The sequence below is a fragment of the Lepisosteus oculatus genome, chromosome 4 (genome assembly GCF_040954835.1).
Source record: "Lepisosteus oculatus isolate fLepOcu1 chromosome 4, fLepOcu1.hap2, whole genome shotgun sequence".
Classification (NCBI taxonomy): Eukaryota; Metazoa; Chordata; class Actinopteri; order Semionotiformes; family Lepisosteidae; genus Lepisosteus; species Lepisosteus oculatus.
In genome coordinates, this window is record NC_090699.1 from 5,109,676 (window position 1) to 5,125,218 (window position 15,543).

Consider the following 15,543-nt stretch of genomic DNA (forward strand, 5'->3'; position numbering starts at 1 on the left):
ACCAGGACTTGCTCAACAATACTGTGATTTTCCTCTGCCTTCTGTGAGATTTGAAGTCCAGGAAACTCTGCTGCTCTGAGCTGAGCTGTGGTCTGCTCTTGAGAGAACGGCGTCTCTCGGGGCAGGACGAGCAGACCAGTGATAGATAGCACAGATACCGTAACTGTGTCAGGGGGCTGCGATCTGGCAGTCGGTCCTCTCTGTCTGCATTCTGCACTGATGTAGGAGGAGCTGTGAGAGTACAAGACTGTCACAAACTAGGTCACAAACTAGAGCAGTCCTTTCTGCCCATCTAGGCCCGCTGGAAGTTAGGAGCTAATTAATCTACATGTCTCACCCAGCTGGTTCTTGAACAAAGCCCGGTTATCGGCTTCAACAACATGGCTGGGCAGCTTGTCCCACACCTCCACCACTCTTTGAGCAAGGAAGTTCTTGCTGTCCTGATTGAAGGATCTCTTCCAGCTGCAACTCGAGAAAAGCCAGGGTTTTAACTTCAATGACAGAGCGGGATTGCTTGTTCCACACTCCCACTGCCCCCTGTGTAAAGAAACAAACAGTGCTTTGCTGTCCTGCATGAGTATCGAGCTCACAACTCTCAGATTATGATACTGATGACTATTTGCTGCGCTGGAGAGCCTGGACTCTGCTCTTAAACGAGGCTAGATGGTAGCGTCTAAGGTGTTGAGCAAGTTACAAGTTGAGCAAGGTTTGTCCTGGCTCGACACCACTGTCCGGAGGTCACGGGTTCCTGTCCAGCTGTGCCGTTGGCCAACTGTGTGCTTAAAGTTGAGTTGTAAGCTGTAAAATGTACCTCCGCCAGCGTGGGAGTTAGGCGAGTGGGTATGGGATAATGAGACAGTTAGTAACCAGGTGTCCCTGAATGTGGGTCGGGTCTCTGACCTCCTGACCCCTGACCTCTGACCCTGCAGATTCACACTAATCTGTGCTTTTCCTCTCCTCCTCCTCTCGAGCTGAGGTCCTCTAAGCGTCTTGGCTCTTCTAATGTTGGGGTGGGTGGGGTGCCAAGGAAGGGGTCATGAGTAGATCCGGCAATAATCTATAATGAGGTGCCCAGGAAGAAAGATCAAAGGTCGATCTGATTCTCATCAGGAGCCTCCCCCTTTTGTCTGTATCTGGGTCACAGGACACAGACATTGGGGATCCCCCTCAACCCCCAGCAAGCACACTGGAGCAGCTGTGGTTTTGGGGTTTCAGGGGTTTTGTGCTTCCTGTAAAGACTGCCTGCCTCTGAGTCTCTCTGAATCACCAACTGCCTCAGGAAGGAAAGCAGCTATTTACATGTGTGTGAGATTGTATCCTGTGTGTGAGAGATTGTGTAATTGTGCCCTGTGTGAGTTTATAATAGTACTCTATGTGTGAGATACAACCCTGTGTGTGAGATTCTGCCCTGTATGTGTGAGATTGTGTGATTGTGTCCTGTGTGCGTGTATATTAGTACTCTGTGTGTGTGAGATACAACCCTGTGAGTGTGTGATTCTACCCTGTGTGTGTGAGATTGTGCCCTGTGTGTGAGATTGTGTGATTGTGTCTTGTGAGTGTGCATGTGTAATAGTACCCTGTGTGTGTAAGAGATTGTGCCCTGTGAGTGTGTGTAAGATTGTGTTCTGTGAGTGAGGGATTTAGCCCTGTATGTGTGTGCATGTGTAATAGTATTCTGTGTGTGTGACAGTACCCTGTGCGTGCTTGTGTTACTGTGCCCTGTGTGTGTGCGATTGTATTCTAACCTGTGTGTGTGCATATATGTGCAAGTGTGTGTGCATGCCCACATGTGTGCGAGTGTAAAGTGTGAAGAGGGGAGATGGAACAAAAAAAAACCTAATGAAAAAACACACACACTGGAACAGGAAACACAGTGTCACAGTATCCAGACTCATTTTACTGTAGTTTGATTAAAAACAAAATCAGAAGCAGAAGCTGCAGGGAAAGAGAGTGCCAGCAGAGGGTGCTGACCCCAGGACTCAGCAGAACTATCAGACTCCACTGTTCTCCTGCACCCAGGTCCTGTAGCTGGAGACCCGGGTGTAGACCCCAGGGAAGTTGGGCCGAGCGCAACCTCTTCCAAAGCTCACAATCCCAGCCAAGACCCACTCGTCCTCCTTCTTACAGGCCAGAGGACCTCCAGAGTCTCCCTGTAGAGGGAGAATCAGTTAATACATTACTCCTTCTCTTTAAACTCTTTAAAGTTAGACAGTAACTGGCTCAGTTCAGTCCCTGAGAGCCCCAGTCCTTCAGTGCTCTAGTGTCTTCAGTCAGGGGTTAAAGGTCACTGTGAATCTGGACTCATGAAGACAGTAACTGGCTCAGTTCAGCCCTGAGAGCCCCAGTCCTTCAGTGCTCTAGTGTCTTCAGTCAGGGGTTAAAGGTCACTGTGAGTCTGGACTCATGAAGACAGTAACTGGCTCAGTTCAGCCCTGAGAGCCCCAGTCCATCAGTGCTCTAGTGTCTTCAGTCAGGGGTTAAAGGTCACTGTGAGTCTGGACTCATGAAGACAGTAACTGGCTCAGTTCAGCCCTGAGAGCCCCAGTGTGACTCACCTGGCAGCTGTCCTTCCCTCCCTGCCTGAAGCCGGCGCACATCATGCTGCTCCTGAGGTTGTTGTAATACCGCTGACAGCTCCTGTTGTTTATGATGGGGAGCCTGACCTCCTGTAGAGTCTGAGGGGGCTCCAGAGGCACTGGGGTAGAGTGAGAGTGATATAAGAATTATTGATTCCCTGAGGAGAGGAATTCACATCTGAAAAATAACGCTACTGACAGGAGGTCCTCTTGATATGAGCTTGTATTATCAACAGGACTTGAAAAGGCCACTAGAGGGTGCCTGTGGTGTTATTTCAAGGCTCTGGACTCCAGCCAGGTCCTGCCAGAGTGGTTCTGACAGGCACTACTGTGAAACTCCAGGGGACATTTTCCATAATGTGTACAGAGGGGCACAGCAGATAGGGAAGAGGCAGCGGGTAGAACGCCAGCCCCTCCCAGGGTTGTAGAAAAGGGACACAAATTAAGCTATCTGGGCTGTAATATAACACAAATATCAGAGGGCATCAGAACTCGGGTCCTGATCTCTGTATCTTAGGGCCAGTAACACAAACCACAGCAGGTGTCCCACCTGGAGTCCTGGTCTCTGTATCTGAGCTCTATTAACACAAACCACAGCAGGTGTCCCACCTGGAGTCCTGATCTCTGTATCTGAGCTCTATTAACACAAACCACAGCAGGTGTCCCACCTGGAGTCCTGATCTCTGTATCTGAGCTCTATTAGCACAAACCACAGCAGGTGTCCCACCTGGAGTCCTGATCTCTGTATCTGAGCTCTATTAACACAAACCACAGCAGGTGTCCCACCTGGTGTCCTGATCTCTGTATCTGAGCTCTATTAACACAAACCACAGCAGGTGTCCCACCTGGAGTCCTGATCTCTGAGCTCCACTAACACACAACACCTACCATTCTCCTCCTTCATCCCCCAGCCTGTGGCCCAGCACTCCGAGCGTCGGGTGAAGATGTCAGTGCTCAGAGCCAGAGTGATGGGCTGGATGTATTTGGTGAGAGACACGGGCGTTTCCAGCTGCACAAGGGCGATGTCGAAGTCCTGCGCCTCGTCAGAGTACAGCTCATGCACGATGACTCTCCTCATGGGGCGGATTACCTGATTCTGGCTCGGGAAGGCTAGCTGGTACCCTCCCAGGACAACGATAGCCCTCCTCTGTGTGGACCGTCTGAAAGACAGGGCAGTGGTTGTGTCAACACACTATCAAAATAATTGTCTGAGTTATTCTGAGTGTCGATTTTTGTTATCGCTCCTACTGTAGTTATTAACATTACTACCACTGCTACAGTTTGGAAGCCTAATGACAGCTCAGTGGCAAACAAAAGGAAAAAGTGTTTAAGAAACATTTTCTGTATTTTTAAAACAAATGTCAATTTGTATAATAATAATAATAATAATAATAAAAGAGCTCAGATACAGAGATCAGGACTCCTGGTGGGACACCTGCTGTGGTTTGTGTTAATAGAGCTCAGATACAGAGATCAGGAGTTGGTGGGATGTGTGTTGTGGTTTGTGCTGATAGAGTTCAGTTGTCTTGGTGAGATACTGTAGATGCTGTGCAAATGACATACATGATAAACTCACCTATTCAAACAGTGAGCTGCAGAGACAACCCATTCCTCACTGATCAGAGAGCCACCGCAGAAACAAAATTCTCTGGACAAATTTGGGAATGTAATGCAAGCCATCCAGGGCCACTGTCCCTCCTCTGCATCCTCACCGCCCACTATAGAGCTCCTGGACAGAGGAGAGCTGGACACTGGAGAGAGACAGAGGGGTTCATACAGACACACTGACTGGACACTCCACTACATTAACACTGCACTGAGAGAGAGGAGTTAATACAGACACACTGACTGGACACTCCAGTACATTAACACTGCACTGAGAGAGAGGAGTTAATACAGACACACTGACTGGACACTCCAGTACATTAACACTGCACTGAGAGAGAGGGGGGTTAATACAGACACACTGACTGGACACTCAGTCAGTGTACAGTAACACAGAGAGTGCTCCATTTCATCACTTACCTTTAGTGTCCAGGATCAGAATACACAACAGCAGCTGTAGGAAATGCATCTTCATTCTCTGATTGTCTTAGAGGACACAGGACTGTCCCTCTTCCACACTGCTGGATACTGGAACAGATGACTGACCTTCCCCAGCTATTGCTGGACAGAGAGGACTGACCCTGCTAACCACTGCTGGATACAAAACACTGACCCTCCTCAACTACTGCTGAACACAGAGCATTGACCCTCGTAACTACTGCTGAACACAGAGGACTGACTCTCCTAACTACTGCTGGACACACAGCACTGACCCTCCTCAACTAAAGCTGGACACAGAGGACTGATCTTCTCCAGCTACTATTGGACCCAGAGGACTGGACCTCCTTCACTTTATATAGGCCTGGCTGCCACACAGATTTGCAGATAGACACACCCCACACACAGATGTGCACATACTCACAGTGTTATTGCAGGGTGCTTGCTGGAGCTCCCACCCACAGTCACGGTAGGGCTGTCGTGAGTGACTCAGCTCCCCTCGAGCCCCAGCGGGTCTGTAGAGACAGCCGAGGATGGCCCCGTGCTCCGGTTGCACTCCGAACCCCTCCTGCCTGGAAGATCGGGGCAGGCTTTGCAGCTGAAGCCCTGAGTGCGAGGTCAGGTGAAGACTCTGCCCCCTTTTCTGTTTCAATGCACTCGACGTCTCAGATCATACCAAGGGCCAATGGGGACCAGATATTTTAAAGGGCTCCTTCTGGGTTGCGAGCTTTCTTATTGTCTTAATGAATATTCTGATCTGAAGTCTGTACGTGCATACGCTTGATTGAGGGGTCAGATCTAAGGCCAGTCTGGGTGTCTCCTTCCCTGGTCAGTTACTAAATTGTGAAGTGTTTTCTGTGGGGTTGACCTTACACTGGCTGTAGCAGAGTGGGAGTACAGGAGCATGGGACTATATTGCATTGCAATATGGGAGAGTAGGAGTATGGGAGCACAGGAGTCTGGGATTTTGGGAGTCTAGGAGTGTCGGACAGTGATGCTATGGGGTGAAGTAGAGTATGGAATTATAGGAGTATAGAAGTAAGAGAGTATAATAATATGGGAGTATAGGCATATGGGAGTGTGGAAGTACAGAATTATAGGAGTTTGGGAATATAGGAGTACTGGAGAATGGGAGTATGAGAGTATGGGATTAAAGCTGTATGGGAGTCTGGAAGTATGGAATTCAGGAGTATGGGAAAATGAGAGTATAGGCACACGGGAGTACAGGATGATAGGAATATGGGACTATTGGAGTCTGGGGGTATAAGAGTATGGCATTTCCAGAGTATAGGAGTATACTTAGCAGCTTTCCTCTCTGCCTGCTCATGATCACAGTCTGGGTCACTTCACACTGTGAAGGTATCTAATTTTAATTTTTTAATTTCTCTTTAATTAGTAAAATCCCAACAGACTGGAAGCCAAAGCACAGTCATATATGTTTGGAGCAGCAATAAGACATGGTCGTCATGCGCTGGATAAGCACAGACCTTTAATTGTGCAGTTTCTCCTGCCTATCACTATCATTAACGTTAAAAGTTAAAAGTTATTGCACTCATGATTAAATCGTGACTAACTCAACGTCTTTTTTAAGGTGTAGTGGGGGGGGGGTTGTGAATTCGACTCAACTCAGGGGTGATCAATAAGAATTTCTCGAGAGGCTGTTCCCCTCTTCCCCTCTTCTGGCGTTGCCTCACTGCCCGTTGGGGGAATGAGTTCGTTAATGACTGGGCGCAGTTCCGTCCTTAAACCACACATCTGGTCATCTTGCACAAGCTACTCTGCCCCTTGTCAGGCTGCAGCCATTACTTAATCATTTGTTAATAAACCATAGATAGAAAAACGTGTTCGGCGTCAGTGGTGCAGTGGTGAGAATGTCCTCACAGAGCTGGGGCTGTGGGCTCAGGTTCTGGGGTGCTGTGTGTGTGGAGGTCTTCTTGTGTTTGCTTGAGTTACCTCCTCAGCCCAGAGATATCCCGGGAGACTAAGTGACGTCTGAGCTAACTGGCTCCCTGTGCTCATGTCTGTGTCTGTGTGCTGCCCCATGATGGACTGGACTCTCTGCCTGATGGGATAGGCTCTGCCCCCCGCAACCCAGAAGCAGATGTAGAGCTGAGAAAATAAATGGATAATTCCAAATTTTGGGGGGCATCCTCAGACTAAAGACATACTCCCCAAATTTGCCGATGCATTTTTAGAAGAGGGAGATGGATCTCCATTATCTTTTGGGCACCCAATTTATATAAGAAGGGAAATCATTAGCATTTTCAGTATTAAAAGTATTATCAGTTTTAGTATCAGTACTAGTATCAGTTGTAGTATTAGTTTCTATAGTTTATCAGCAGCTATATCACCCTGCAGCTCAGCGCTGGCAGCCCACTGGAGCTCAGCAGTGTGAGCCTGGTCAGTACCTGGAGGGGAGACTCCTGGGAAAGCTGAGGCTGCTGCTGGGAGAGGTGTTAGTGGGGCCAGCAGGGGGCGCTCACCCTGTGGTCTGTGTGGGTCCTAATGCCCCAGTATAGTGATGGGGACACTAGACTGTAAAAAGGTGCTGTCCTTCGCATGAGACGTAAAACAGAAGTTCTAACCCTCTGTGATTACTAAAAATCCCAGGGTGTTTCTCGAAAAGAGTATGGGTGTAATCCAAGCGTCCTGCCCAAATTTCCCATTGGCCCTTACCAATCATGGCCTCCTAATACTCCCCATCTCTGAACTGGCTTCATCACTCTGCTCTCCTCCCCACTGAGAGCTGGTGTGTCGTGAGCATTCTGGCGCACTATGTGTCACGACTATAGTCCCCCCTCCTTAAGGGTGCTCCAGCCCTTTCACTAAAGACTTTATTCCATGCACCTGCTCCCTATTCCCTGCCCACCTTAAAAGCCAGGCGCTGACGCTCTTCCGGGCTCTGCTCTGATTTCCATATCATGCGAGTCCGGGACCTGGAAGCGCCTGGTCCCGTTAAGGTTTTAATCTCGGTTCCCGTTCCTGTTCCCTGTCCGCCGGTTCCGACCCGGCCTTCGTGGTTTTAACTTCGTGTTTTGATGGATCTCCTGGTTTTGGACTTACCTTCGTGTTTTTGGATACTCTATGGATTACTCTTTGGGATTGTTCGCCTCGGCCACACCTCCCCCGTGCACCAGCGCACCTTGGACACGCCCCCCTGTCTTCAGCCCCGTTTTCCTGCATGACGTTTCCCCAGTGTTCCCCCACTCCGTCGGACTGTGTCGTCCGCATAGGGTCCGGAAAGAACTGTTCGTTACACTATGGCTGCCGTCGCATCATCCTGGTGGGGCTACACACTGGTGGTGGTGGAGGGGAGTCCCCATTACCTGTAAAACGCGTTGAGTGGAGACTCCAGAAAAGCGCTATATAAGTGTAAGCAATTATAATTATTAATTAGTTTCTGTGTTAGTGTTAGTATCAATTTTGGTATCAGTATTAGTCCCTGCATTAGTACCACAATCAGTATTAATATCAGTATCATTATTAATATCGGTTTTTGCATGAAGATTAATATAAGTATTGTCATCCATCTATATTTCTATAGTTTTACCAGCTGTAGATTCTAGTATTCTAGGTTTAAATATGAAGAAAGATGTGAAGACAGGGGTTTGAATTTAATCCTTTCTGTAGGGGGTTTAGACTTCTAAGTCACAAGCTGGGGTTTATGGCAGGAAAGGGGGTTCACTGATAAGGATTGCAGATGCAAGCTAGGAACCCCCCTGGGTGTAATGTTAAACTGACCATTTGTCCAGAACATCGTAAACTGGCCAAATACCATGAACCCCCCTCTTTACCATCAGACCGAGTGACGTCAGAAACGGAGAAGAAGACACTATATAACCCAAAAGTTGGTACCAGTACGGTGAACAATACTTCGGTTTTGTTGTTTCTTGCGGGAAACAAGACTTCGGCTTTATTGTTCCTTGCATGCAATAAACTCATCTGTTTTACTTCATCTCGGGATCAAGAACCTTATTCGTTCTGTTACAACAAATATTTTCAGTGTGATTGTTAGTATCAACAGCAGCAGAAATATTTAAAAGAATCCTGGCTCACGATTTCACAAAGTTGTAATTTAAGCTTTTTTTTCTTTTGAAGCTGCAAGAGGTTTGCACAAGCTGTGCTGAAGAAACCAATCCGTTATTGACCACAAATCTGGCAACGTTTCACAAAGGAGAAATTGGCTCCCTCGGTCCCCTGCCAACGGCCCGCGGTTGAGAAACCAGACCGCAGCCCTGATTCAGCAGGATTCAGGATTCCCCTCTCTGCCTCTCGCTGCTCTTGCTGTTTCCTGGAGCCGTTGATTCACAGAAACCATGACTTCCTGGATGGGCAACCGGAGCTGAAGACTACAAGCCAGAACTACAAATACCAGGAAGCTGTGTGGCACCAGAGGGCCAACTGACAGTTTCACGGGGGTGATGGCTCGCAGAGGTTTTCCACTGGCCCTTCCACTAGCTTGTGTATACAAGGCCTTGGCAAAGACAGTCCTAGTGCCTTTGTTTACAGATTGGAATCTATTTGGGATACATTGAAGGAAGTAAGTTGAAAGGGAAGGGACTTTTGGGGGGCTGAAAAAGAATTCTGTAGGAGAGGTTTTGTAGTTCAAAGGTCAGAGGAAAACATGTTCTTTAGGAAAGTAATCAGGTTCAGTTTAATTGTTAAAGCCTTGAATAGAATTGCAGTTACAAATAGTAGGTAAGAACTCACCTGCAGTGCCAAGAGGTCATTAAAACCATAACCTCTCTTGAACTTCTGAATTGCTTGGATGCTCTTGGATACAGCTGGGAGTTTTAGCACTGTCCACTACACTTACTACTCCAGCAGCTCTACTCTTACTGACAGTGTCCTGGGATCTGTACTGACCAGCAGGCAGGACACCCCTACTCTTACTGACAGTGTCCTGGGATCTGTACTGACCAGCAGTCAGGACACCCCTACTCTTACTGACAGTGTCCTGGGGTCTGTACTGCCCAGCAGTCAGGACACCCCTACTCTTACTGACAGTGTCCTGGGGTCTGTACTGACCAGCAGTCAGGACACCCCTACTCTTACTGACAGTGTCCTGGGATCTGTACAGTCCAGCAGTCAGGACACCCCTACTCTTACTGACAGTGTCCTGGGATCTGTACTGACCAGCAGTCAGGACACCCCTACTCTTACTGACAGTGTCCTGGGATCTGTACTGACCAGCAGTCAGGACACCCCTACTCTTACTGACAGTGTCCTGGGGTCTGTACCGACCAGCAGTCAGGACACCCCTACTCTTACTGACAGTGTCCTGGGATCTGTACTGACCAGCAGTCAGGACACCCCTACTCTTACTGACAGTGTCCTGGGGTCTGTACTGACCAGCAGTCAGGACACCCCTACTCTTACTGACAGTGTCCTGGGACTTGTACTGACCAGCAGTCAGGACACCCCTACTCTTACTGACAGTGTCCTGGGATCTGTACAGACCAGTAGCCAGGACACCTCTACTCTTACTGACAGTGTCCTGGATCTGTACCAACCAGCAGTCAGGACACCCCTACTCTTACTGACAGTGTCCTGGGATCTGTACTGACCAGCAGTCAGGACACCCCTACTCTTACTGACAGTTTCCTGGGACTTGTACTGACCAGCAGTCAGGACAGCCCTGCTCTTACTGACAGTGTCCTTGAATCTGTACCGACCAGCAGATTAGACAGCTCTACTCTTACTGACGGTGTCAGGTGTCAGGATACCAGTTTAACACCTAAAGTCTCATTTACAATATTGGGTCCTGCACCTATTTTAGGAGAAAATGATTTTTTAAGGGGGAAACTGCTTTAGGGGTATTGTGACATTTGTACTGTGACTCCCGAGATGAACATCTGTATTGAAAGACATTGTAATATTCTCAATTTTAAAGGATACTTTAAATCTACGGAATGCAATTCCCAACAAATTACTCAGTCCCCAGACGAAGAGCTTGAATGCTTGCAATTTTATTGAGATCTCAATACTGAGACAACTACATATGATGTTTCATAGCAGGCTGAACAAAGCTAAGAGAAGAATCTTATGAAAGAGAGAGGAGATCACAGAGAATGCATCAGTAATAAACACACACAACAGGACAGGAGACACAGTGAGAGAGAGAGGAGATCACAGGACAGGAGACACACTGTGAGAGGAGGTAATCCCCCAGTGAAAATTCACTCACAGCAGGAGGGTGAAAGAGAGGAGGTAACAGTGGGAGCAGAGGCAACTGAGCTGATTAAATAAAATATTGGATTCAGTTAAGCCTGCAGTTTGCCAGCGAGCCAGCCGGGGGGCGCTGTCCTCAGACCCCGGTGTGATCCTTTATCCAGGCCCTGTAGCTGGAGACCCGGGTGTAGATTCCGGGGGACAGCGGGACGGCACAGCGGAGCCCGAAGCTGACGATCCCGGCCTGGATCCAGGGGCTATTCTTGCCCTTCTGACAGACCAGGGGGCCCCCAGAGTCGCCCTGCAGGGAGAGCGGGGAGAGTCGGGGGTGAGAGGTCAGGGAGGTCAGTCAAGTGCAAGGACTTGCTCTGGCACAGGTATAAAGTGATCATTCTCACGAGATGTCGGCAGGATTCCAGCTGCCGAATTCTGAAGTAAGATAAAATCACCTTTTTAGCCATATATAATTTCTAGCATTAGGAATTTGTCTTTTCACAGACCCCAGCTTGCTCTCCCTGAGAGACGCAGACAGAGAGAGAAGCTTGGGGTCAGAGTGCAGTGTCAGCCATTTATACAGCACCCCTGGAACAGCTAGGGCTAAGGGCCTTGCTCAGGGGTCCAATGAAGTAGGATTCCTCTGCTGGCCACAGGAACAGATCCTTAGCCACAGAGCCACTGCTCTGCTCTCTACTTCTCCGAAGTTTGATAGGAGTTGATTGAGAAACCCCAGGGAATTGGGGATTGCAGAGATCCTAGAAACTCCCAGGAATTCTAGAAAAAATGAAAGTGTTGACCAGCTTTTCAGCTACAGTCAGGGACAACATAGGACGTGGTCTAGCAATATTTCCAAGATGGAAGAAAGATGTTTTTACATTTTACACTATTTGCACATGTGGGTCAAACGTTAAGTCTGCACCAAATATCATCCCCAGGTTCTTCAGTTTAGATTGAAATTCAAGTGCAATGCCATCCACAGTTAGGGTTACTGCACTGGCTTTACATCGTTGATGTGACTTAGTCTCGTCGCAGTTTAGATGAAGGAGATTTTGAGTGCTCCCAGGTTTTTATGCCAGATGCAGATACAATTAGAGAGAGCAGAGACAGCCACATCAGTCAGGTTTAAAATGGATGTAGATTTACATATCATCAGCATAGAAGTGATACTTCAGACCACGTGATCTTAATAGCTGACCAAGTGGGATCATGTAAATGGTGAAGAGTAGGGACCCAGTATCGAGCCCTGAGGAACTCCAGACTTCACAAAACCGGCTTCAGAACTCAAACCCCCAAGAGAGACAAAGTGTTGGTGATCATTAAGGTAGAAGGTGAACCATTTAAGAGCAGCATCAGAAATGTCAAATAGTCTTAAGACAAAAAAAAGTTCTGACCGGAGCAGAGTCTAAAACAGGTCTAGGAGATTAAGAATAGAAAGAGAACCAGAATCAGAATCCATAAGAAGATTAAAAGTGACTTTAACCAGGAAAGTTTCCATGATTTATAACTGCCGTCATATCGGGACAGACTCGTCTACACCTACTCTCTCTCAGTTTATTTGTCATATGAATCAGTGCAATCAAATGCTTATGAATCAGTGATACTCGATCGAATGTCCACAAGCACCTGTCAGTCTTAAATAATTGCTGAAAAGGTACAAAACGATCACGACAAAGACATACAGATGAGGAACAAAGAGCAACCCATGACCCCTCTCCGGTGCCATGTTAGATTACATCAACACATAGGACACACTCTCTACACTCGCAATGTGAACCTGCAGTATCAGGACGATCCAAGGACAGTCCTGCCTACAAGAACACTATCAGAGTGACCCAGCACTGGTGCAGGACACAAGCAAGCAGGCCTGCCCAGCCATTACGCTGAACCTACCTGACAGGTGTCCTTGCCTCCTGCCTCGTATCCGGCACACAGCATCTCTGGCAGGATGACGTAGTGATTCCTGAACATCCTCTGACAGTCCAGGCTGTCTATGACGGGGAGCCGGACTTCCTGGAGGGTCATGGGATCAGACAGAGAAGCTGCAAAGCAAGAACGATACATTGCAAGGGAGAAAGAGGAGTGTCTGACATCCCAGGACGCACCTCCACGTCTGATCTGATCACACGGAACGATCACACAGCACGCCCAGCATGGAATCGAAAACTGAAACTGAACACGGCACACAGGTCCTACCCTCGTTCCCCACGTTGCCCCAGCCTGTGGCCCAGCAGTCCCAGCTCTGGGTGATGTTGTCGGTGGTCTCGGCCAGGTTGACAGGCTTGACGTACTGGTTGATGGTGGCGGGCTTGTTCAGCTCAATCAGGGCGATGTCAGCACCTTCTTCGGCATCGTGGTAGCTCTCGTGTACGATGATCCGCTTCACTGAGTGAATTTGCTGGAACTCATTGGAATTCAGCACCTGAAAGTCTCCCAAAATGACTTTCGATTCCCACCATTTCAAGGGGCTGCAAATTAGAGTACAGAAAAAAATTGTTGCTGTGAGACCTGGACCACTAGTTGCTTCAGTTAACAACTCAGGAAACGGTCAGTAAGAGTAGGGGTGTCCTGACTGCTGGTCAGTACAGATCCCAGGACACTGTCAGTAAGAGTAGGGGTGTCCTGACTGCTGGTCAGTACAGATCCCAGGACACTGTCAGTAAGAGTAGGGGTGTCCTGACTGCTGGTCAGTACAGGTCCCAGGACACTGTCAGTAAGAGTAGGGCTGTCCTGACTGCTGGTCAGTACAAGTCCCAGGACACTGTCAGTAAGAGTAGGGCTGTCCTGACTGCTGGTCAGTACAGATCCCAGGACACTGTCAGTAAGAGTAGGGCTGTCCTGACTGCTGGTCAGTACAGATCCCAGGACACTGTCAGTAAGAGTAGAGGTGTCCTGGCTGCTGGTCAGTACAGACCCCAGGACACTGTCAGTAAGAGTAGGGGTGTCCTGACTGCTGGTCAGTACAGGTCCCAGGACACTGTCAGTAAGAGTAGGGGTGTCCTGACTGCTGGTCAGTACAGGTCCCAGGACACTGTCAGTAAGAGTAGGGCTGTCCTGACTGCTGGTCAGTACAAGTCCCAGGACACTGTCAGTAAGAGTAGGGCTGTCCTGACTGCTGGTCAGTACAGATCCCAGGACACTGTCAGTAAGAGTAGGGCTGTCCTGACTGCTGGTCAGTACAGATCCCAGGACACTGTCAGTAAGAGTAGAGGTGTCCTGGCTGCTGGTCAGTACAGACCCCAGGACACTGTCAGTAAGAGTAGGGGTGTCCTGACTGCTGGTCAGTACAGACCACAGGACACTGTCAGTAAGAGTAGGGGTGTCCTGACTGCTGGTCGGTACAGATCCCAGGACACTGTCAGTAAGAGTAGGGGTGTCCTGACTGCTGGTCGGTACAGACCCCAGGACACTGTCAGTAAGAGTAGGGGTGTCCTGACTGCTGGTCAGTACAGATCCCAGGACACTGTCAGTAAGAGTAGGGGTGTCCTGACTGCTGGTCAGTACAGATCCCAGGACACTGTCAGTAAGAGTAGGGGTGTCCTGACTGCTGGTCAGTACAGATCCCAAGGACACTCTCACTAAGAGAGGAGTATTAACTCCAGTACCCTGACTACTGGTCAGGAGAGATCCCAGGATAGTATGAGTAAGAGTAGGGGTGAAAGTAAGTACATAGCTGCAGGTAACTATTGTTGGGTTTCACCTCCCAAGGACCCTGCTGAAAAGTCAGTCAGTTTTGTATAAGAAAATGCCTGAACCAGGGGAAGACTGACACTACCTGCTTCCTATCATCAGACCAGTATAGTCTAATTGAGCTCAGACACAGAGATCAGCACTGTATGTGGGACACCTGCTGTGCTTTGTGTTATCAGAGCTCAGATACACAAATAAGGACTCCAGTTGGGACACCTGCTGTGCTTTGTGTTATCAGAGCTCAGATACACAGATCAGGACTCAAGTTGGGACACTTGCTGTGGTTTAGAGTTATAGATACTCACTGTTCAAGGCAGTGCGCTGCGGTGAGAACCCAGCGATCGTTGATCAGTGAGCCACCACATAGACTATGATGTCCATCGAGTGTTGCTGCCAAAAGCAAAGCCATCCAGGGCCACTGTCCTTCCTTCGCATCCTCACCACCCACTATAGAGCTCCTGGACAGAGGAGAGCTGGACACTGGAGAGAGACAGAGGGGTTCATACAGACACACTGACCGGACACTCCAACACTGCACTGAGAGAGAGGGGTTCATACAGACACTGACTGGACACTACAGTACGTTGAAAGTCAAATATTTTCTGTGGCTCAAGAAACAGAAAAAAGTATTGGTATCTTTCCGCCCAGACTCACAACTTGTCAAAGGCCAAGGAAGTCCGAAGATGGAAGGAGACACCACAGATGTGGAAAGCATCTTTTTACTCTGAAAACTTGTTTGGCGCACACGGAGCACTGACCTTCCTAACTACTGCTGGACACAGAGGACTGACCCTCCTAACTACTGCTGGACACAGAACACTGACCCTCCTCAACTACTGCTGGACACAGAGCACTGACCCTCCTCAACTACTGCTGGACACAGAGAATTTACCCTCTCCAACTACTGCTGGACATTCATCTCTTACCTTCAATCATGTTCAGGATCAGAATCCCAAGCAAAAGCTGCAGGAAAAGCATCTTCGTCTTCTCAGTGGACTCAGGGAACTGAACTCTCTGACAGCTGCTTAACGCAGGACTCAGAGCACTCTGCTCCTTGTGTGCTGTGAGT

General features: G+C 48.6%; 1 protein-coding gene across 1 annotated transcript; it reads right to left on the bottom strand.

Moving 5' to 3' along the window:
* Positions 1–1,876: 1,876 nt before the first annotated feature.
* Positions 1,877–15,543, bottom strand: LOC102697658 (transmembrane protease serine 9-like). Its single transcript, XM_069188244.1, has 10 exons — positions 15,401–15,543; positions 14,780–14,954; positions 12,981–13,252; positions 12,678–12,826; positions 10,933–11,091; positions 5,082–5,217; positions 4,153–4,327; positions 3,465–3,736; positions 2,556–2,695; positions 1,877–2,150 (listed from the first exon to the last, which is right to left on the bottom strand). Exons 1-10 carry the CDS (start codon positions 15,450–15,452, stop codon positions 1,992–1,994), a joined length of 1,689 nt encoding a protein of 562 aa, XP_069044345.1. The 5' UTR covers positions 15,453–15,543; the 3' UTR covers positions 1,877–1,991.

What these genes read in the sequence shown, in the direction of transcription:
- LOC102697658 (XM_069188244.1), bottom strand. Translation starts at nt 15,452, where the DNA reads ATGCTTTTCCTGCAGCTTTTGCTTGGGATTCTGATCCTGAACATGATT. An exon ending in GATCCTGAACATGATTGAAG is followed by an intron (nt 14,955 to 15,400) that starts GTAAGAGATGAA and finishes GTCTCTCTCCAG; the next exon opens with TGTCCAGCTCTCCTCTGTCC. An exon ending in GAGGCAAGGACACCTGTCAG is followed by an intron (nt 11,092 to 12,677) that starts GTAGGTTCAGCG and finishes CTCTCCCTGCAG; the next exon opens with GGCGACTCTGGGGGCCCCCT.